The sequence below is a fragment of the Lasioglossum baleicum genome, chromosome 4 (genome assembly GCF_051020765.1).
Source record: "Lasioglossum baleicum chromosome 4, iyLasBale1, whole genome shotgun sequence".
Taxonomy (NCBI): Eukaryota; Metazoa; Arthropoda; class Insecta; order Hymenoptera; family Halictidae; genus Lasioglossum; species Lasioglossum baleicum.
In genome coordinates, this window is record NC_134932.1 from 14,369,782 (window position 1) to 14,393,477 (window position 23,696).

General features: G+C 40.9%; 1 protein-coding gene across 3 annotated transcripts; it reads left to right on the forward strand.

Annotated features, from left to right (window-relative positions):
* Positions 1 to 465: 465 nt before the first annotated feature.
* Bchs (WD repeat and FYVE domain containing 3 bchs) lies at positions 466 to 23,612 on the forward strand. Of its 3 annotated transcripts, none has more exons than XM_076422472.1 (46): positions 466 to 617; positions 1,594 to 1,830; positions 1,943 to 2,188; positions 2,258 to 2,416; positions 2,566 to 2,758; positions 2,838 to 3,024; positions 3,094 to 3,275; positions 3,356 to 3,707; positions 3,792 to 3,913; positions 3,977 to 4,260; positions 4,805 to 5,071; positions 5,313 to 5,603; positions 5,677 to 6,050; positions 6,447 to 6,736; positions 7,403 to 7,618; positions 7,718 to 8,128; positions 8,217 to 8,353; positions 8,431 to 8,614; positions 8,694 to 8,965; positions 9,035 to 9,264; positions 9,332 to 9,499; positions 9,560 to 9,768; positions 10,111 to 10,298; positions 10,377 to 10,525; positions 10,596 to 10,794; positions 11,040 to 11,400; positions 11,547 to 11,751; positions 11,918 to 12,338; positions 12,435 to 12,644; positions 12,719 to 12,907; positions 12,975 to 13,268; positions 13,337 to 13,572; positions 13,963 to 14,218; positions 14,311 to 14,522; positions 14,587 to 14,719; positions 15,039 to 15,192; positions 15,265 to 15,499; positions 15,574 to 15,797; positions 16,530 to 16,783; positions 16,854 to 17,081; positions 17,379 to 17,570; positions 17,935 to 18,106; positions 18,173 to 18,419; positions 18,869 to 19,123; positions 19,298 to 19,495; positions 19,949 to 23,612. In XM_076422472.1, exons 2-46 carry the CDS (start codon positions 1,606 to 1,608, stop codon positions 20,061 to 20,063), a joined length of 10,326 nt encoding a protein of 3,441 aa, XP_076278587.1. In that variant the 5' UTR covers positions 466 to 617; positions 1,594 to 1,605; the 3' UTR covers positions 20,064 to 23,612. The 3 variants fall into 3 exon arrangements, with proteins under 3 accessions (XP_076278587.1, XP_076278585.1, XP_076278586.1); XM_076422470.1 differs by having other exon boundaries at positions 484 to 1,490; XM_076422471.1 differs by having other exon boundaries at positions 484 to 1,490; positions 7,727 to 8,128.
* The last annotated feature ends 84 nt before the right edge of the window (positions 23,613 to 23,696 follow it).

Genomic DNA, 23,696 nt, shown 5'->3' on the forward strand with positions numbered 1-23,696 from the left:
TTTAAATCCTAATCATTTCTATCAAAAATGGGTAAGTGAAATACATAGCAATTATTTCTTAGCAATTATTTCAATTATAAAATAAATAAATATTTTATGCATTTATGACAAAAATGAGTAGGTGTAATTTAAAACAGTAAAAACGTCATAAGAATTTTAAGATACTGTCATGTTATTTTCAATCTATAAAACGTATGAAGAAAAAGAATAAATTTCTATTTCGCTCAAGTTTGTTGCAAATCAGGTAAGAAAATTTTTATTTTCTATAAAGATCCGTCTAATTATGATTGACCATGAAACATTCGATAAAACCGGGATTGCGTTTCAGTTGAATAAAGAGCTTGACGGTTGCTGTTTCGATCGCTAATTATTAGTCGCATTAAATATTGCTCAGCACGGTCGAGCTTGATTGAAAGTTCAATTCAAAAGCCGAATACTTAGATCCGCGATTATTGGCGGTCACGTGACGGTTATCGACGTATCGTGTCAGCCGTGGACCGAAGAAATCGGTCGAACACACGAAGATGGCTGCTGCCACTGAATTATTAAATACTCTCGCCGAAACAGCGATTTTCCGAAAGAAAATGTAGAATTGACCGGGTTGCGACGCGTTTCAGGTAATAATCAATCTGTTCTCAGTGAGTCTAGTTAATGTCCGAAAGTCGTTCTTGCCCGGTGTTGTTCGCGCTGATCCGTGGGCGGTCACGAACAGAGTCGTTCCCAACGTCAGTTTGCTCCAGCTTTGACATTTTGACAGCCGACGGACGTAAATATTGAGCGAAGCCATCATCGAAACGAGAGTGTCACCGACAGACGCGAGAATTCTCGTGTGACACGAACACGAACCGATTGATCCGGTCCGTGTCCGATCAGTTAAAAGAACCTGGCATTCTCGATTCGTCTCTCTCTCGCAGCATTATGTGCCATTTTCACATGTTACACGTTCTCGCTCGATATGCGTTAACATCTTGAGTCTCTAGTGACAGCACAGGGTCGCTCGTTAACGTTTACCGCCTCTCGCAGCGTTCTCCTTCCTCGACGAAGAAAGATCTGCTACACGACGGCGTATTCCGATCGTTCCTCCGCTGTACACCTGTGGCAACATACATTTCCGTTTTTCTCCACCTGTACACCATTCCGATGCGTTTCCCCGCGAAATATTCGCCCCTCTCGTTGTTTACAACTCGCTCTCCCTGTACAGAACCCGTGCGATATTATTGAACAAGCAAAATTCGTCGTGTCACCTCGCACGCGTATGTTTATGTAATTTGTAATGACGGGACCGATTCTCTGTAACATCGCGTATTCTGTCATGAGTTACACGGTCGGAAAACATTTCTCGAATACTACCTAAACGGGTATCTGGAGTCGTCAATCTTTAACGAATGTTCGTTAATCTCGCCAGTGCATTGAAAATGTAGATTCGCTTTGTGAAAAGAGTAAAATGTAACCGTTGTAATCTATGCACTATCCATCGTAACATGGATAACGTAAGTTCCGAACGTATCAACACCATATGTTACCCTTAACCAAGTTCTAGGACTGGTTCGTAAATGTTGAAAGGTAATCTGTATTGTTGGTTCTCTCTTTTAGCAAATTCTAAGTATGAACATAATGCGTAAATTACGGGGGGGTCCAAGCGTCGGAGGCATGAGTTCCAGCAGCACAGGCGGTTTGGACGATTGCGTGGGGACCACCAATCCCCAGCATACTGCTCTCGGTCTCATGCATCTCAAGAAACTCTTCTCCGAGTACACGCACCCAGCGCATCCCCTTTCGGATGTTGAACGGGACGACAAGCTGTACAATATGTTGCCATTGTTTTGCAAAGTAAGCTTTTATGATAGCATAATTTGGTACTGTATTTTATGGTAAGCATGCAAACATTGACTGTCCGAGAAGTTAGTTGCCAAAAGATCGAATAAACTCGATTGATTTACAGGTATTTGGATCTAGTCCTGCGGGAGACATGAGCGAAAAGTTCTGGGACATCTTGGCGTTCACGCAGCAAGTGTCCAGATTAATGGTGTCTGAAATCAGGAAGCGGGCCAGTAATCAGAGTACAGAGACGGCGAGTTGTGCCATTGTAAAGTTTTTAGAAATCGAAAATAGCGAAGAGTCGAGTAATGGTTGGATGTTGTTGTCCGCGTTGAATCTGCTCGCAGCTGGCGATACTTCTCTGATACAGGTACCGGCGTCACCTGTTAGTGTATTTTGTTTTTTGATATTTACTTACCGATGTAATATATCTTATCAGGCGATGACTACTGCTTCTGTTCCCTCGACGCTGGTGAAATGCCTATATTTATTTTTTGATTTACCGGAAATGATAGACGACGAAGCCGATCTTACAGATGCAAATAGCGATTTCACTCCGAAGCACCGTAGAGTACTATTACAAAAAATATTCGTGCAAGTAAATACTGTAACATTTCTTTCTGACAATGCTGTAACACATTCGCACAGTTCGTTACAGTCATTTTTGTTAGAAACGAGTTCCGGTGCGAATGTGTTTGTATCTCTGTAAATTATTTATCGGAGATATAAACCGGTTCTAATTTATAGTTATTGGTGAGATTATGCAGTCATCCTTATCCAGCGGAAGAGCTAGCTCGCAAAGACGATCTGACCTTATTATTCTCAGCAATAACTAGCTGGTGTCCTCACTATAACGTGATGTGGCGCAAAAGCGCGGCGGAGGTATTGATGACTTTATCTCGACACGGACTTACCCAGAATGTAGTGAGTTACATCCACAGTAAGTATTAATCGGTATCATTCGTTGAACAATTCATCCAATATTTTGCTCATCGATATTGCTTCTTTTCCTTTTACAGAAAAAGGATGTATAGCACTATGTGTTGATAATATGCAACGCGTACCTGAGCTGGCACCATTGGAAGTAGTAGAAATGTTTGTCACAGTATTTTGTTTTTTAAAAGACTCCAGCGAAGTCTCGCAGACTCTTCTCGATGATTTCCGCGCTTGTCAAGGATATATCTTTCTATCAGAATTTCTATTGAAGTGAGATATCTTGTTTATTAATTTAAAATATCGCTTGGTGTACATTTGACGAGCGTGTATTTTTTACAGACATGCTCCATCGAGATTAGAGCAGGACAGTAGAGCGGAAGCGCAAGATGCTATCCGAAACTTGGTCCTCATGTTGGCGTCTTTAACCATGTGCGGACATACTGAATTGAAGCCTAGTCAAGCCAGTATGGGATCTTTGTTTCAAATGCTTGGTTTTACCTTACCTCAACCTAGTAATCGAGGTATCACCTTCGCAACCGTAAAAACAATCGATGTATCCTCGATTTATGCTTCACTAAATTAATTTAATTTTTGCTCGTAGGCGGAAGCGTTCGAAATATTCAGGCGTTCCAAGTATTACAATCAGTCTTCGTGAAATCGAACTCATCCTTATTATGTTGTACAATTCTCGACGCAATATCTAGCGTGTATCACAGCGACAATGCCAATTATTTTATACTCGAGGGTCAGAACACGCTGTCCCAATTCGCGGAAAAAATTCACTTGAAAAACCGAGAGATACAGGAAAAGTTCTTTCAGCTGCTGGAATTTATAGTATTTCAACTTAATTTCGTGCCTTGTAAGGAACTTATATCTTTATCTATACTACTCAAAACAAATAATTCGACTAGCTGCAGTATCTTGTGCATGGAAACACTTCTTAATATACTCAGGTAATGTGGCATGGTACCTCTCGAATGAGATACGCGAATCGATCCAACGAATTCCTGCCGATTCAACCTCGTTTGTTCTTTCAGACACAACAATATATTTAAGGACGTGTACCGAGAAGTAGGTATGTTAGAAGTGTTCGTTACATGTCTTCACCGTTATGCAACTTTGCTTAAGGACAAACAAGCTGCGTACGATCAAGGTTTAGGTACGTGCAACATTCTCTTCCTTTTCCATCGAGTAAGATTCGTGAATAATATTTTTCTCGTAGAATACAAAATATGCCCAGAGGATGAACGATTGGGTGCCTTAGTAATGGAAGCCTTGACGACATTATTAGCAGGCAATGTTCAGAATGCTACTGTCTTCAGGGAATGCGGTGGTGCACGCTGTGCTCACAATCTTGTACCCTACATGGACTGTCGGTACCAAGCACTTGGCATTGTTAGGGAATTGATACTTAGCGCAGGGGGGGACGATGATATGGCCACGTTGTTAGGTGTTATGCATTCGGCACCTTCTAACGCCTTGATTCTGAAGACACACATACTGAAAGTTCGTATCTCAATTTTAATATTAACGCGTTCACACATTTCAATATTAACTTGTTCCGTGCCGAGCCGTTTTTGTTCGAGAATTAAACAAACTTATGTGCTTTGTTCTATACAGCACTTTTTTTAATGCCTCCTTCTTTTCGTGGAAATATATATATTCTACAGTCTTAAACTAGTTATAAAATATATGTTTTTAGTACACATGAATGGGTAGTTTCACACGTACCATCGGTGGTACACGCGGCACGGAACGTGTTAACCCCTTGCCGTATCATTTTCTTTACAGTTACAATGATTAAAAGGTCTTTATCCCGAAAAATGTCGTGGAAGAGAAAAGAAAATTTATATTTTTTATATGACTACATTTATTTTAATGCGTAAATATTGTTTACAAACGAATTGAATTTTAACTCAGTTAAAAAGGAAGACGTAACATTCATATTTGTTAGACTTTGTTCAAAATCTTCATAACGAGTGTGGCTCGTTAAAATACCGCGAGGGGTTAAAGAATCGTTCTACGTAAGAATCATTCTGTACTGTTGCAGTCGCTGTTGGCGTGCTTACGGGAATCTCACCGAACCAGGACCGTTTTCCGCAAAGTGGGAGGTTTCGTCTATGTGATGTCCGTTTTAGTGTCCCTGGAGGGTCAATTAGGCACGCAAAGGGTCGAGAGCGCTGAGCCCTGCAACGACGTAGTAAAAAGAACACCGCAGGAGGAGGCGCAACTGTTAACGCTGCTGCACGTTGTCTTTCACACGATAAGCACAGCCATGAGGTTCGAGCCGGCAAACGCGAAATTTTTTCATCACGAGGCAACTATCTTTTAACTATTTAACCCTTTGCACACAGAGCTGTTTTATCTCGAAAATTAAACACTTATTCCGACTTAGAATAATTCTATTCTATATGATTTTTTTCATTTGACGTAATGTAATACCTCGTACAATATTTAAATGATCAGTAATTGATTAGATACCAACATGTACCATGAATGAATAGTGGTACTTTTACGTTATTGCTAACAAGCTCACCGACTCGATCATCGTTCGACAGATATGCCAGTCGAGTTTGTGCGACACTTTGCGGCTTCTCGGATGCTTCTCCACACAAACGAAGCTTATGGAAATCGACCTGATACCGACTACGAATTATCATAACATGTTGTTAACGCTGTTCACCGGCAGCGTGTTGGAACCCGTGTTCCCGGACGCTATGCCGAAGACATTAGCATACGCGTGTTTATTGTTACGGCTTCTGTACGACGTAGCGCTGGACTCGTTCGACAAGCCGAATTTGGCAGGTTTGGGCATGAGGTCACCGAGTCACAAGCAAAACAGCGTCGAGGTAATTCATCATTTAGAAATGTGGCACAGTTACATTCGACGAATTGAAAATAATATATACTATATTTTTCCAGCAACAAAAATCGTTCGATTCCCCCGGGAGCGGAAAGAGAAGCATCATAAACTCGTTAAACTTAAGTCCCCCTACTCCAGAGCCAATAGTAGTTCATCCTGGTATAGTTGTCGGGATGTTGCACTTGCTTCCATCGATCTCGGAGCTGTCAAATGCTCAGATGGCTTTAGCTTTGCAATTATACGTGGCCGAGATCATTAAAAGTCTGGTACGCTCGGAGAGGAATCAACAGATTATGTGCGACGCCGGAATGGCCGGCGAATTGCTATCCGTCGGCAGAATTGCTTTGCAGGATGAGACGCATCCTTTGCATCAACCGCTACAATATATCATAGAGAGATTAGCTGCACAGTCTTTAGAGCCACGTGATTTGAGGTATGGAAAGAATCGGATTTATCGGTTTAACACTATTATTAATTTTACATTACTTTATAAAAATGACGAACGTGTCTATCCAATTTGATGAACAATTCCTCATGGATGCATCCTCACAATCTCAATGATCGTAAATGAAAAATCTTAGAACACAAACAACCTTTTGTAAATAACGAATTTGCACAGCTTCTCATTTTAAGACTATAAATTGATATATTAGCAAGCAAAGAATGGACATTCGCAGAAATTTTGTAATATTTTTAGAGGAATATTAACAAGTTGATGAAAGAAATGCAGTAAATGAGTACCCGGTTGACTATACAAGGGTTAATCAACAATTTTCAACCTTGTGCAACACGTTTCGTAGTTTATTGTACATGTTACTTTTGCCTTCAGAGAGTTCCTGCGATTAGGTGATCCGCTGTGTTGCATCTCGCTCGATGATATCGAACCGAATAAACCTAGAGGCGGTCCTGTACCGCTGACGCGTATCAAGACTCTGGTGTCTATGACAACGCCAAAGGATTTTCGAGCACATGGTTCATGCACTCTGCCACCTTTCGTAGAGCTCGACATGAGCGCAGAAGGATTTGCATGTTTATATTTACCCAGCGTTGCACCACAGAGTACAACCCCACCTACGGTGGTGGCTGCCGATAGCAGTGTTCTCGGGGGTATTGGTTCAGGTAAATACCTGTAGTTTGTCCAACGAGACGAGGAGGATAGCGAAGTAGCTCTTTCTCTCTTTCTTTTTCTCACCCGGATGCACAGTGGTCTCGAAGCAGGATTGAGCAGTTCAGAATCAATATACATAAGTAATCGTTTTGAAAGTTGAAAAGAAATATCTTCGGGGATTGACAGCGGATTTGATGCATTTATAACAAAAATGAGTAGGTGCAATTTAAAACAGTAAAAACATCGTAAGAATTTAAAAATACTGTCATGTTATTTTCAATCTATAAAACGTATGAAGAAACAAAATAAATTTCAATGTCATTCCAGTTTGTTGCAAATCAGGTAGAAAATGTTTATTTTGCATAAAGATCCGCTGTTTAATAATAATATTTGCATGGTTCGACCAGAAATAGTTGGATTGTTCTTAGATATAATAAATGCTATCTATATTCAAACACTGTTTGTCCTCGAAGTAATTCCGTTTAATTCTAAGACGATCTTGCGGACCACTGTGCGACGCGACTATTGTATCAGTTAGTGGGAGGGTCAAATGACTACAAGTAAGATGATACAGCAGCGGTGGGGAAAACGTCCGACAGTCCTGCCCTACGGTACAGTTGTGTACCACAATTCTTTATTGTCAATGTAATTGAACTAAAGTGCCTGGACATTTTCAGGCGACAGACTATTTCCCCCGCAAACCGGGCTCACGTACAGTACTTGGATATGCGTTGATAAATTCAGCGATCCTAGAACCGATCCTCATTGCGTGCGATTATTGACGTTAGTGCGCACTCCGCAATCAACGAGAGATCTGATCTGTCTGACTGCAGTCCTCAGTGCGAGAGATAAAGCTATTATCGTATCGACGCAAGAGACGCCGATGTCGCAAAGTAAGTTTCAGAAATAACATTTCAGACATAATCAGATTTTGCACGAAAATTCGTCTACAGATAACGTCAGACACGTAGATAATTAAAATTGTATTGTTGTCCGCACAGATGTAGGCGAATGGGAACCAGAAGGTACCGGCGAGTGCGGAGCAAGAGTTTGGTGTCCTGATTTGCTGCACGAGGGACAGTGGCATCACATAGCTATAGTGTTGAACCGTGCTGTATTAAAAAACTCGAGTTTCTCGTTGTATCTGGACGGCCAACATATTCACAGTCAAAAGCTACATTATATCACGCAAGTTCCTGGAGGTGGTGTAGCTAATTTGACTGTAGCATCGCCAGTTTACGGGTACATAGGTACACCGCCTTGTTGGCGACGATATTCCAGACTAGCTTGGAAACAAGGTCCGTGTCACCTGGTCGAAGAGGTGTTCAACTCGCAAAGCATAGCGACGTTGTTTAAATTAGGACCGCATTATATGGGCAGCTTACAGGCTCCCCAATTATCAGGTAGTCAATCAATTTATCGAGCTCGTAGGATTAAGATTAAACATGCACGAAGATAATTATGGTGATATGAACGACTTTTCTATTGCAGTGCAAGAACCGTTGATGTCTCTCGTCGCGGAAGAGAAAGTTGTATTTGGGTTGAACGCGAAAGCGATGTCTCAGTTGACGTTGGCTAAAATTAGGAAAGTCTACAGCCGGGCTGATAATAAATCGATCGCTAAACAGGTATGATATCTATTGGTAATGTACGCGTGTTCTCATTTAGGAAATCTTTGTGTATCGATCGAACTGTTTTCTGATAGCTTGGGATGTCTTCGCACGAGAATGCTACACCTATTAGGGTCCTCCATAATTCTGCGGGTCACCTCAGTGGTCCAGCAAGAGCACTAGGAGGTGTAGTCGTCGGCTACCTTGGCGTTCGAGTTTTCAGTCCTCGACCAGTGGCCACGATGATCGACAATGTGGGCGGCTGTTCAGTGCTGTTAGGTGATTGAAGATCTGTTTGATCCACCTAGGTGTACGCAGCCTCCTAAGAGTAATACTAATTAATCATTCACGCCAACAGGTTTAATAGCCATGGCTCAAGACGTAGAGTCCCTGTACGCTGCCGTTAAAGCGCTAGTATGCGTTGTAAGATCGAATCAAGCAGCCCAGCAGGAAATGGATCGTCGAAGAGGCTATCAAACATTGGCGATGCTGTTACGAAGAAAATGTCCCCTTCTGAACAGTCATATTTTACACTTAACGTTCAGTCTTGTCGGCACGGTTGACAGCGGCAGGGAAACCAGCGCGATTCCGAATGTTACAGCATTCCAAGATCTTCTTTGCGATCTACAGGTACGATTTTTGTCTAGAATTCGACGAAATTTAATTTCACAGATTTCTTAAACGATTTTGAACGTTTAGGTGTGGCATGAAGCACCAGGAGAACTGTTAAGATCACTCCTGGAACATCTGTACGAATTAATAGCAGAGTCGAGCGAGAAGAGGACGAATTTGCGTTTGATGAGAGACCTGCAGTTGGTGCACAAATTGTTGCATATCTTGAGCGACGTGAAACAAAGCAGCACGCGACAGATTCTGCTTGCGTTGCTCAGTATTCTGTTGAGTCAGCCGAGACAAGCTGATTTGCTCTGGTAATTTTGATGCAGTTGTAAATTGTGTTATTCATAGACAGACGCGTTAAAATATCAATTTCCGCAGGTTCGGTCAATTTATAGTAGCCACGTTGCCTCAAAGTTCGGAGAAGCATTTGATTCTTCGAGAGAGCGAAGGTAATAAGGAAGGGGAGGGAGAGCACATACTCCTGCGGAACCGTTGCTTGCAGCTTTTACACTCTTTGTTGTTTAATGGACCCAAAGTGAATGTAAAGTAAGTATTAGAGACTCGGTTCGAAAGATATTCTAAATTGAATGAAAAATTTGTTTGCAGTATGTGCGAAGAATTGTCTAAAGTGCTGGGTCTGGATTGGATATTACTGTTCCTTCAATCTGGTCTCCATAGTACAACTGTGATATGGGGGTTGCGAATATTGGTAGCAGTCTGTTCGGTGCTACCGATATTGCAGAAATTCAAAGAAGGAACCAGCAACGGTGGCTGGCTGCGTCACACGGACCACAATAAAATGGCACTCGCACTTGGTACGCTTGCTGGAACCGTCAAATTTTCATTTGTAGTAGATTGTAGTAGAATCACTGGACTAAGGATTTTGTGTGTTTATGATAGAAATGAGTAGAATATGGAACAATGAAGACGCACAGAGAATTTAAAAGTAGTCAAATAATTAGACTGCGGATGTTTATGCATTTACGAAGAAATTGGTCGGGTGGAATATAAAACAGTAAAAGATTTAAAAAATTCAAGAATGTTGTAATGTTGCTTTTAATGCAACAAAAACTTCCCACAATGAATGCAAAACATTTTATTTTGCATAAAAATCCGCTGTCTACTAATCATTTTCTGTATCCTCAATCCTGTTTCAGGTTGTCATCAGCAAATGTCAGGTGGCGAAACTAAGCCATCCACCCTTCACGTACCAGGTTTTCAACATTTAGGATGGCTACTGCCACAGCACGTGGACCTCGTTCCAGAATTGTATTTCCTCTTTATCGCTCTCATGATGGGTCAGCCTGTAAAATTATTGCCCACCGATTCAAAAGTGATTTTGAAGGTTCGATATTCTCGAAGAACACATTTTTATTTTATCAGCGCTTGAACTATAAACGTAACAAGCTGTTGTGTTCTACAGCTTGACTTGGATAACGTGTGGAACTTCTTGTTCGGTGTGCCAGCGAACCACACGCTATCTTCCTTCGCGAGTAGAATTAATCTGTGCCCTGAAGCCGTGGTCACTCTGCTGGCCATGGTGCGAACAATGCTTAACAACTACTCGATGAAGTGGGTATTTTATTAATCAATTCTACAGATAGTTCATTTCACTGGTCTCACAATAATTCTTGCTTCGCAGTCCTGAATCTCTGCCTGACTGGTTAAGCGACTATCCAGTGACAATAATACAGTTCCTGTTCTTCCTCTATCACAACTTCACAGACTTCATGCAAGTGTTCATGTCTGCGGAAGTGTTGGGCGCGTTGGCTGGCACTTTGTTCCCGAAGCCTGCCAGTTCTAGCCAGGATAGCAGTGGGGCTAGCACTCCGGCAGACGAGGTAAAGTTAGTTCGCTGACCGCTATCAATTGGCAACTCTGAGTTTGTGTTATTAAATTTACTTTACTTGTTTGTGTTATTAAATTTCTTCGTATTTAATATAGGTTTTGCAGTCCAAATTCATCCTTTTGCAAATCAAATTGATTAATGTAATTGTAAATTACTAGATTGTGATGTAAATTACTAAAAATTTAGTAGGATTATTGTGAAAAGCGAACGCGTTGTGACGTAACGTTGCTATTGTAGCAAGAACCGGTACTGGTGAGATCTCCATCGAGGGACGTCGGTCTGACAAATCACCCGGCGAAGAAATTCGTCATGGACTTTCTCAGAGTCATTGTGGTAGACTCTCTTTCTCTGCCAGTTACTGCAAAGTCTCCACCAGCCATTGACTTAGTGTTGGAAGCGTGGCCAGAGCATGCGTCCACTGGCCAACAGACGCGCTACCAAACGGAAGTCTTGTCTATACTGATGGAACATCTGTTGGCTGCGGATGTACTAATTGGAGAGCAAGCTGCATTACCTGTAGTACCCGGAGGCTCGGTCAACAACATTACCAACAATGTGTGCTATGTCGCCGCCAGAATAGTCGACAAACTATGGCAAGGTGAATCCTACAGATTTTATATAAATTTCCTCAGAATACAAATCATACAAATGTGTGGTTATTGTTTCAGATCATTTTAGATACAAAAAATATACTTATTCGTATGTTTCTGAACAAAATATTTATGATTTCTATCTTCGACGTAGGTGCTCTGACGAAAGATCCACACGAGGTGTTCGACTTCATCGTGAAATTGATCGGACAAGCCAAGAGGCGTCCCGGTGTCGTCAGCATGGAAGGTCTGCATCATTGTCTGAACAGGACTATTCTATTCTTGTTGTCTCGATCGACAGACTCGATCGCTGATCAAATGGCTGTGATGGAGGCGTTGCACAAACTCACGACTCATAGGTAGGGCAGCTGTTCGAGAACACGTTGTGTGTTAACTGTTAACACGTTCGCTACCACCGTTACAGATATGTGACGTCCACAATGTCATAGTTCACTTAAAAAACGAAAAAATGGTAGCGAACGTGTCAAGTCGCATGAAGAACTAACTATAATGATATTCGTACAGACTGTTAGTTTTCGGCGCTGGTAATCACGAGTTAGAGTTCATCGGTTGCTTGACCTACTGCCTCTTACAACTGACGGCCGACGTAAAGATCATGCTAGACACAAACTTCAAGACCACGTGGCACCTAAATCCGCAAGTGGAGGCAAGCGACGATAGACTAACGTCGCATCAGGGGCATAACTTGATGGCCGTCGCTGCGATGAGAGTCTGGGAAGAGTTATACGTATGTAAGAAACCCGCCATAGAAGAAGTTTTTAAAATAACACTTCCAGCGCCTGTAGGACACGAGCGTGTGCCGGAACTGGCCCTGATAAGGGACCAGTTGAACGAATCTGCGACCAGGCTTTGGATGAACTACGTTGTTATGGAGAGGAAAGCTTCGTACAGGGTCCCTTGGGAGCTTCACAACCAGATACAGTCGGTAAGCTTTGTGGTTGTACTCGTAAGAACAAGTTCGTAGCTGTAACAACATCGACAACGAAGACAACGCGTCAAAAATAATTGTGTAACGTTTTAGAAAATTCAAAAAGTTACTGGAGGCTTAACTAGACTGGCAAGCAGGACCAAAGTGAGGAAAGAGGAGTCCGTGCGCGTCAGATTGCGTCTGCACCAGAATACCGTGGCGCAGTGGACGGAGCAACACGTTGCACTGGTGCGCGAGTTGGCTGCGGCAAAGAGGCTGCAGTATATACAAACGAATCAGCATACTCAGAGATACGTGTACCAAGTACGTAATTTATCAAACCAGTTAACACTCAAATTGTTAAACAGTGTATGGTTCAATTAAATAATGAAATGCAGGAATGGTTGCAAACGGAAACCGAGTTAACGAGAGAACGTGGTCTATGGGGTCCACCCACGGCCACCAGGCTGGACAAATGGATGCTAGACATGACCGAGGGCCCGTGCAGGATGCGTAAGAAGATGATGAAGAACGAGCTCTTTTACATACACTATCCTTACCGACCCGAACTAGAGCATCCCGACAACGTAGGTTGCATTCATCATAAATGGGTTCAGAGCAATGTATTCTATTCTATGGGTCTTTTACTTGCAGAAACAATTGAAGTACAAAGTTGCGACGAGCACCGACAGCAAAGAGTATTACTTGAAGCAACTCGGCAATTCTTCGGGTATGTTCGAACGGGAACGGGATCCGGTTATCGACGACACCCCATTGAACGTGAATGAAGCCTCCACAGAAAGCGAACCTCCCATGGTGCCCTGTACATTGGAGCGCCATGCCAGCGAGCCTGACGAGGTCACGGAGGATAACGAACAGGAGGAAGAAAATAATCAGACTGTCCCAGACAATCAAACTTTAATACGACTCTTAGAGGAACACGAGAAGGTATGAATCCCCTTAGGCGTCATTAAAGCTGTTCAACGTAGCAGAAAGTAATTGCTTTGCGTTTCCAGATAAGCCACATGTTCAGGTGTGCTAGGATTCAAGGATTGGACACAACGGAAGGTCTACTGTTGTTTGGAAAGGAACACTTCTACGTGATCGACGGGTTCACACTGCTGAAATCCAGGGAAATTAGAGATATCGAGAGCTTGCCGGAGGCTTACGAACCCATCTTGCCCTCGCCCGGATCTCCTAGAAGGTCCAGAGCGATGAGGCAGTGCTCGAAGTTCAATTACGAGGACATTAGGTAGCAAATTCTTTTTGTTTCGTAGATGTTGTTGTTTATCTTAGATCAGTGCAAAAGTTCCTGCTCGATCTCGTATAAGGGTAAGAGTAGACTCGTTTCTAGGATTGCAAGGGTGCAGGATGCGCCTTCTCATTTCTCGATGATGCAAAGATGGGGTTTTTCAGTAGTCAAAAGTGCTAGATAAAAGATTAATCTGGGCTTCAATCGCCCCAAAAGTCCTATTTTTAAAATTACGCTTTAGCGCTTTTGACTACTGAAAGGTGCATCTGGCACCCTTGCAATCCTGGAAACGAGAGTCTATCCCCTTAAGATACAACAAGGAATCGAGCACGAACTTTTGCATTGATCTAATGAACGAGGACAGCAAGTTTACATTTTGTATTGCCACAGGGAGGTGCACAAAAGAAGGTACTTGCTGCAACCGATGGCCTTGGAGGTGTTCAGCGGAGACGGCAGAAACTATTTGTTAGCATTCCCACTGAAAGTCAGGAACAAGGTTTATCAGAGATTCATGACATTCGCGACGGCGATAGCCGACAGTGCACAACAGTCAGTGGCTGGTCAGAGGAGAACAGCGAACGTCGAACAGGCTACAGGTCTACTTTCGAACTTAATCGGTGAAACCTCGGTTACCCAACGATGGGTGGTCAGTATTGCAACTTTACTACACTGTACATCATGGAGAAACTATTGTAAATATGTTACAGTAGTATTCACGGAAAATACTGATACTTTCAGAGAGGTGAAATATCGAACTTCCAATACTTGATGCATTTAAACACCTTAGCTGGCCGTAGTTATAACGATTTGATGCAGTATCCAATATTCCCGTGGATATTAGCTGACTATGACAGCGAAGAACTGGATCTGACTGATCCAGCGACGTTTAGGGACTTTGGTAAACCAATGGGTGCACAGAGCCCGGAACGATTGTTGCAATTCAAGAAAAGGTACTTTCAAGTTTATGCACTCTGGACACACAGATTTATTAAATACGAATTTATGTTTAACTAGATATAAAGAGTGGGATGATCCGCATGGGGAAACGCCTCCTTATCATTATGGAACACATTACTCTTCCGCCATGATAGTATGCTCCTATTTGGTGAGGATGGAACCGTTCACGCAACATTTTCTCAGGTTACAGGTTTGTAGAAACAATTGCTTGATAATGCTATCGAATAGGGTTGTCACTTTCCTTTGCAGGTCGAAGATTTTGAAGCTTCGAATTAAATCATTATTCTGTGAAAATTCTGTCAAATTTTTCATTTATATTTTTATTTGTCAAAAATCATGACATGGTGCTCGTAATTACAACTTCATACAATTCGAAGACTTCGAAATTTTTGACACTTCGAAGTTCCCTTCGTTCCTTCGAATCTTTGAAGAGTCGAAGCTTCGGAAAAGTAACAGCCCTACTACCGAACGCGTAACATTATGAATATTTAAAATGATTCTATTTGTAGGGTGGACATTTCGATTTGGCGGACCGGATGTTCAACAGTATAAAGGAGGCTTGGCTGTCCGCGTCTAAACACAACATGGCGGACGTAAAAGAGCTTATACCAGAATTCTTCTATCTCCCAGAGTTTCTTGTTAATTCCAATCACTTTGACTTAGGTAGGCATCGTTCTTTCCCACTAGACGTTCACATTTTCATGCGAAAAGTAACGCATTAAATAATTTCTTCAGGCTCAAAACAAAGCGGCGTACAATTAGGAGATATTGTACTTCCACCATGGGCTAAGCAAGATCCCCGGGAATTCATACGTGCGCATCGGCTTGCATTAGAATGCGATTACGTGTCGCAGCACCTGCACCAATGGATTGATTTAATATTCGGTTGCAAACAGAACGGTCCTGCCGCGGTTGAAGCAGTGAACGTGTTCCATCACCTATTCTACGAAGGCAACGTCGATATTTACAAGTAAAAAATTGTGTTACTGGTGTGAACGGTAATTTCATTTCACTAAAAAACTAATTTGAACATACACGTTTCAGTATCGACGATCCCTTGAAAAAGAACGCGACCATTGGATTCATCAACAATTTCGGTCAGATACCGAAGCAGTTGTTCAAGAAACCGCATCCGGCTAAGAAGATGACTCAAAGAACGAGCGTGATCGATCCTGGACCAATCACCCCGGGCTTAAGCATCACCACGTCCGATAAATTGTTCTTCCACAACCTCGACAATTTGAAACCGTCATTGCAGCCTATCAAAGGTTCACACCTTCATTCTTGTACACTGTCGTGTTCATTTTATTAGATTGTTCGGAAAGTAATCGCGTTTTTCGTGTAGAGATGACGTTAAGGGGGTAGACTCGTATCCAGGATTGCAAGGGTTAGTGGCGGGTTTACCGGTAAGCGGACTAAGCGGCCGCGTGGGACACCGGGATACCGTAGGGCCCCGAATTTCGCAGCCTTCATTTTTTTCAAAAAAATTCAATTTATATACAAAAAATGAAAACGTTATAGGCTACTATGTTAAAGACTAAAAATTTTTTTTTTACGTAAAAGACCAAAATTTTTACCGCTTGGAGCCTCCACTTGACTTGAGCCGCCACTGGCAAGGGTGCGGGATGCGTTTTCTCATTTGTCGATGGGGTATCGATTCAGTAGTTAAAAGCACTAGATATAAGATCAATCTAGGCCGCAATCGCCCTCAAAGTCCTATTTTTATGTTTACGAGACGTAATTTGCATTATTTGGCAGCATGTAACTGTCGCAGTTTTATGAAAATGGAAATTCCGAACAATGCAAATTACGTCTCGCGGCTTAGATTAATCTTTTATCTAGCGCTTTTGACTACTGAAACTCCCCATCTTTGCATTATCGAGAAATGAGAAGGCGCATCCCGCACCCTTGCCGTCTTGGAAAAACGTGTCTACCCCCTTGAACGACTTTCCGAACAACCTAATAGTTGAATCGTATACTCACCTTCGGTCATTCGTCAGAATTGAAAGGTCCAGTCGGCCAAATACTCCACGTGGACAAAGCTGTGTTGGCTGTCGAGCAGAACAAGACGCTGATCCCGCCGTCGTATAACAAGTATGTTGCGTGGGGTTTCGCGGATCACTCGCTCAGAATAGGAAACTACGACAGCGACAAAGCGATGTTTGTCTGCGAAGCTATGATGCAGAGCAGCGGGGAGATAGTTGCTTGCGTTTGCCCGTCTTCCAAATTGATAGTAACCGCTGGCACAAGCTCCGTAAGGATACTACGATTCATTGAAATTCGATCTTTATCGATCGAACTCTCATGGTCCCTTGATTTAACAGGTTGTAACCGTTTGGGAATACACCAAGAGGCAATTGTCTATCAAACAATGTCTTTACGGTCACACCGACGCTGTCACGTGTTTGTCATCAAGCCCGGCTTATAACGTGATAGTATCAGGGTCTCGAGACGGCACCGCGATCATATGGGACTTGTCTAGATGCTTGTTCGTCCGCCAATTGAGAGGACACGCGGGTCCTGTGGCTGCGGTAGCCATAAATGAACTAACAGTAAGTTTGATGCTATTATCCCTTTGGACTCGAAGCAATTTTAATTGAAATCACGACATTTCTTTCAACCCAGATCATTTTTATTCTATGTAATCTTTTTTACATTGTGCACATCGAGTTGAACCTGTTTTCTCATACAACAGTTGAGCTTTTTACAATTTATAGAATACAGTCGAATTTAAAGGATTAACGCTAGGGTTAGAGAGATTATTTTAGTTTACTTTATAAAGAAATAGATTTGTTGAACAATTCCTCTTGGACGCAACTTTACAATCTCTAAAAATACTCTGTTTATAGGGAGACATAGCAACCTGTGCAGCGACGTGGCTACACGTATGGAGCATAAACGGCGAAGAACTGGCGAGTGTGAATACATGCGTTGGTCGGGCCGATAGAATGCAGCAAATATTGTGTGTGGCTTTCAGCCAGACCCACGAATGGGACTCGCAGAATGTTATCATGACAGGCTCGACAGACGGTGTAGCTAGGGTAACAATTTTATTCGTCTCTAAAACTGTTGCAATATCAATTTCGATTATGAATAGACAGCGGATCTTTATGAAAAATAAAAATTTTCCTCCTGAAGTCCAACAAACCGGAATGACAGACATTTATTTTCTCTCTTAATATGTTCAATAGGTTGAAAATGATACAGAAGTATTTTTAAATTCGTCTAATGCTTTTAATGTTTTAAGTTACACCCACTTATTTTTATCATAAATGCATTGAATTCGCTGTCTAATAATGAAGAACCGACACTTTCGGTAAATTACAATGTTACATCGTTTTCGGCTTTTTCAGACGATTAAAAGAAAAACATACACTTTCATTTACCGAGACAAACAATTTTCAGATGTGGTCGATGGATTACGTGCAAGTGCCTGCAGAGGAGGATAAGCCGGAGGAAGTCGCTGTTACCAAAGAGAAGAACACAAAGGCCAGCAAAACGGAGAATCAAAGTGAGAGCACCAAGAAACGAGTACACGAGCTGGTGAAGCAAATGAGTATATCTGCAGAAGGTTCAAGTAAGTCACCGTGGGGATAATATCGGTATTGTTCTGTGCGTTACACTTTCTTATTTGCTTTTGTAGGTATGTTGGCGAAAAGCGGATCGGAGAGTAGTCTTTCTGAAGCGGAAACTTCGAAAGAGGCTTCGAGGTTGCACGAGGAGAAGGAGGAATGCTCGGACAACGAGTCGAGCAATGGTTCCAGCAGCAAACCATCGCCGCAGAATAGTAATACACCTACTGTTGTACTCCGAAGGAAAAGTCGGGGAAATCCAATGTTCAGAAAGAGCGAGGGTGGCGGACGTGCGGATAGCGAGGGTACTCAAACCAGGTAACACAACCAGGTTACGCTTACTGTGAGAACTTAAAAATCAAACATTTCTTCCGACCTAGAATACTTCCACGTTACATAATTTTTTCATTTTATGTATATGGAACTGTTGCAATTGACTAATATAAACAAATTTAAGTGCTTTTGAGTGCTAAGGGTTATAGTCAATAATCACTAGACAGCGGATTTCATGCATTTATGGCAAAAATGAGGAGGTGTAATTTAATACGGTAAAATGATTAGAAGAATTTAAAAATACTGTTGCATTATTTTCAACCTATTAAACATATTAAGACAGGAAATAAATTTCTATTTCGTTCGAGTTTGTTGTAATTCACACAAAACATTTTTATTTTGCATAAAGATCTGCTGTCTAATAATCACAATTTTCAGTCTATCGTCAACTTAAGGTGGTACTTATACCTATAAGTAAATTCTTGATTTTGCAGCGAGTTATCCAGCAATGCTGGAGACTCCGAAGGAGCCTTGCGCGCTAGTAAAAGTGATACAAGCTTGACAGACAGCTTCGTGATGGTCTCGGAAGCGGACACGAAGCCTAAGAAGATCAATCCACAGAACGTCTTAAGAGATGGTTTTAAGTGGCAACGGCAATTAGTGTTTAGGAGTAAATTAACGATGCACACTGCATACGATCGCAAGGACAACGCAGAACCGGCGTCCATAACGGCCCTCGCAGTTTCTAGGTAAATGATTTACCTAATAGAATCAATTAAAAAGTACTTAGCCTTGGACCGTAAGCTTAAAAAGATTATTTGCAGCTACGATGTATTGTTACGGCCCTTCTTATCGATTATCGCTGTTGTAACAATGTTAATTGTTAGCGTAAGGGTTAAGTAACATTATTAATGAAATTTCAGGGATCACAGAACAGTGTACGTAGGAGACACACGAGGTAGAGTGTTTTCGTGGAGTGTGTGCGAGCAACCGGGTCGCACCGTCGCCGATCACTGGCTAAAGGATGAAGGTGCTGATTCTTGCGCTGGCTGCGGAGTTAGGTTTAATCTTTACGAGAGGAGACATCATTGCCGCAACTGCGGACAGGTGTTCTGTTCAAAGTAAGTCGTTGCAATAAGAAATTGTTTTTACCAGGGATCCTAACCTGTGTTACCAAGCACGGTTACTGTAACCCGCAGTAACTCTAGAGAAACGGTTCCCAAGTATTAATCATAGTGGGTTACGCATCTTAAACTATAGCCTGGTTACAAGAAGTGGGTCACTACGTGACCAAATTAAATATTTCCAATTGAAATGTTATAAATAGACTGCGGATCTTTATGCATTTACGAAGAAATTAATTGGGTGAAATATAAAATGGTGGGAGATATAAAAAATCTAAGAATCTTTTTATTTTGCATAAAGATCCGCAATCTAGTTATAAAGAACTTATTGTCAATTTTATGTTGCATCCGTTAATTAGGATCCCTGATTTTTGCAACCTACTAGACCACGGATCTGTTTTTCATTATCCACGTTAAATTCCTGTTTCATCAAGTTTACCACTTTTGCAGATGCAGCCGGTTCGAGTCGAAAATCTCGAGGCTAGGGATTCTGAAGCCTGTTAGAGTATGTCAGGGTTGTTATTCGTCGTTGCGCTCTCAGCTCTCCGCCGAGAGCAGCACCTAAATTTAGCGGTATAGTGTACGGTTTAACGACCGGATCGATGGTGGGTACAACACGAATTGTACATAATCATGGGTACCCTTTTCATGTGTTTACCTAAATCTCCCCCACCTGGTAAGGTAACCCGAACATGCATTTCATTTCGTTGAACGCGCGATTATATCTCCGGCTCTATCGCATTTCGAACGGCACAGAAAAAAGTTGCATTTCCCGTTTTCCGATCCCTTAGTTTTGTTCTTTTACTGGTGATTTTCCTCCTCGATGTTCGAAAACGTCATGGTGCATCCTATATGAAATCACATCCGGCATTCTTCTAACTCAACGATGCAAACCGTCGCAATTTATCTAGGATCATTCCTAGGAACGATCGGCCTGCTTTGCTTCGTCGACAGGTTTGTAATCGTGTGAATGTTAGAACAGCGCAAACATTTATTCTCCGTGTCTCTGAATTTCGGATTTTCTTGCTGGCGTTTCTGGCGAAAATGTGTACAGTCGTCTTATATGTCGCGTATATTCGATGCACTTTATCATTGATTCATTTCAACGAAAATTGATTAGCTTTTCTGTGAACACGTGCGCGACGGAATTCCTTTGACATGCAATCTGTGATTACTTTCTTTCCTATTTTTAGTAAATTTACGATCGATCAATTTCGAGGTGGTCATTGACAATTATATATACATATATATATAGAGAATGTTAATAGTATTAGACCGATTGATTTCACTATCGGAACGATTACGGCGGTTCTCGTGTCTGACTGTATTAGACGATTAATTGTTAATATTTATTTTAAATTATAGTAGAATAGTATACAAGATGTCAATATTGTTAATGGAAAAATATAAGATTGAATATTTATCAGATTTACCAGGAAAAAAAGGAAAAAAATGAACATTATACATATATACATATATATAAAAAAAGATATACCGTGTATTATTTGTACTGCTGTTTTTATATTACGTTTTACTTATAATTGCTGTTTGATAAAAGGGAAGGAAGAAAAATAAGAAACGTTTGTTTTGTCTGTTTTTAACGGTAAACGTGTGTCGTGTACATAATGCAATAATAATACGCGGTGTAATTGATTCTAAGTGAAGTTGTCGAGGGTGTGTAATTTATTATTGCATCGTGAAAATGGACAAGTCTTTTATTTTTCCATTTTGTAGAATCGGCGGAACTTCAACGGTTTAGAAATTGAGAAAAAACGGAAAAGAACAAAAGAAGTCAACAATATAAGTACGTGTACTAAATGATTCCTGGTGGGAGGGACATGCGCGATTGCAGTGCACCACGTTGTGATCCGCTGCCTATACAGCTGTAAAACTCGTAACTTTATAATAGACAATACCTTTAATTACGTAAAAGTGTTATAACGTAACTTGTAAGTTGGTTAACATGAAACCATAGATTCTAAAAAAAAGATACCAACAGTAATATACTGTGTAAGCAATGTCGTAAATGTGGAATACACTCATTCGTTCACAGAGTTGATATATGCGTATACAGGATGTTCGACAAGAAACGGTACAAATTTTACAGGGTGGTTCCGCAAACGCGAAATAATAGCCTCGTTCCCATCGTCAGATTAATTATAATTATTCGTATACACGAGGACTCCTTCTTTTTGCATGTGGAATCACCGTTTAAGATGTTTACCAACAATCGGAACACCTTGTATATCAATATATACATATATATATATTATCGTGACCGTGTCTGTAAAATGAATCCGTGAAGGCAGAAGTGAAATTGAAACAAAAAAATATGCGTGTTCTCGGAACAAGTATTTTATAACATTTTGAAACGGCAAAGAATGCGATGCATTTCCTTATGAAGAAAATTTATTTAAAAACGGTTAGAATTGATCCACGAAATCCGCTGAAGCTAATCGTGTAAAGGGAATTTGTATAAATACGAAGGAATGCGGTATTGAAAGATCAACGAAGAAAACGAAGGCGAGATAGAGAAAGAAAGGAAGAAGGAAGAAGCATTGTCTCCCTATATGAATAACAAATTCTACCGTTTGTATTCTATCGATACACTTCCATTTTTCTAAAGGCACAAATTTTATAAAAGATCAAGGAATAGCGCTGACAAAAAAAAATAATGAAATCGAGCAAGAAGTGAACGCAGTTCAGACACGCTGCGGGAGTGTTGTTTCAACGTGGTACATTAATGTTAACTAGTATCGTCGTTGCTAGTCAAATAAAGCGGGGGGAATGATCGTTCGTTCATGCACCCCTCACTGTTGTTCTCGATTGTTGGTGTCTCGACTAAATTACTGATCGAACAATGTGAGATAGGAGGATGGCGAATACAATGATGCGCAATTGATGAAAATCACAACATGTCAAGACATATTTATTAATAGACCGCGGATCTTTATGCAAAATAAAAATTGTCTACATTGATTGCAAGAAATAGAAACTCAATTGAATGTTATTTCTTCCTTTAACAATTTTAATAGAAGAGAAATCATATATTGACATCTTCAATTTGAGAAATTTTCCAACAATTTTGAATTTCATCTACTCAATTTTGCTATAAATGCATTAAGATCAGCAGTCTATTTATTAAATATGTTAAAATATAATTGTTCCCCGGAACGAAGGGAGCGGATCGATAATTCCATGAATTGGAAACACAATTATGTTAATTTGTGTAATTGCATTTGCCATCTTATTCCTGTTTTTTCACCTTGTTCTATCGATTACAGATAAATTGCGAGTTTAGATAGCTAACTTCCTGCGAGATGGACTGATATTTTGAACTGCATGGGAAACGAATCTGCACAATTGAAAATAAAAGCGAGAGGTGTACGAATCCTTGTTTCTCTCGCTGTGTATAATCAGCACAATGTCTAGTATGAATTCCTTCTGTGAGAGTGCGTTTGATACGAAGGTGAAGAAAAAATAAATCTACAAAATTGCTGGAGACGTTGCCGAGTGAGGTTCACGGAAAATATTGAGGAAAATGTCGAAATTTATGCGGACGCATAAAAACTAGAAAAAAAGAAGTTACCACGTATCTTATGCAAATAATATCTGTGTGTCATTATTACATGCCAGTTCTAATAAAACATTGCCAATTATCTTTACTTTTGTACTTCTACTTATACACAAAACGAGACGAAGCTTATAATTCACTGTACGACGGAATTGGAGAGCTTGCGCTTTCATTCTGATCGAGGAAAAAAAAGAAACATGTAGTTCTCTTCAAGAACAAGTCAGAACAATGTAAAATCATCCGAGGGATAAAGCGAATCTAATCGAAAAGAGAACGCATTATTTTATTAAGTGGATATCACGGTTGCAGATGATTACACACGTGAATTGGGAACCGAGTGATCGTTTCACCGTGTATAGAGAACTAAGTATAATTTCTAGTCACGTGGACATTCGGGTACCTTTTAATCGTTTTACTTCGATGCATTGAGAGAAAAAGAGAAATTTCATTTTATAGTTTTCAACAGTATTATTTGTAATTGTATTGAAATGCGCTGGTGTCTGTGTACCACATGTATTATAAAATAGAACTTTACATACATTTTATTGTGTATTTTATTATAATGCATTTTTTACAGGAAGCATTCTGATATATTCAATTACGTCGACGCCTTACACGGAGGAA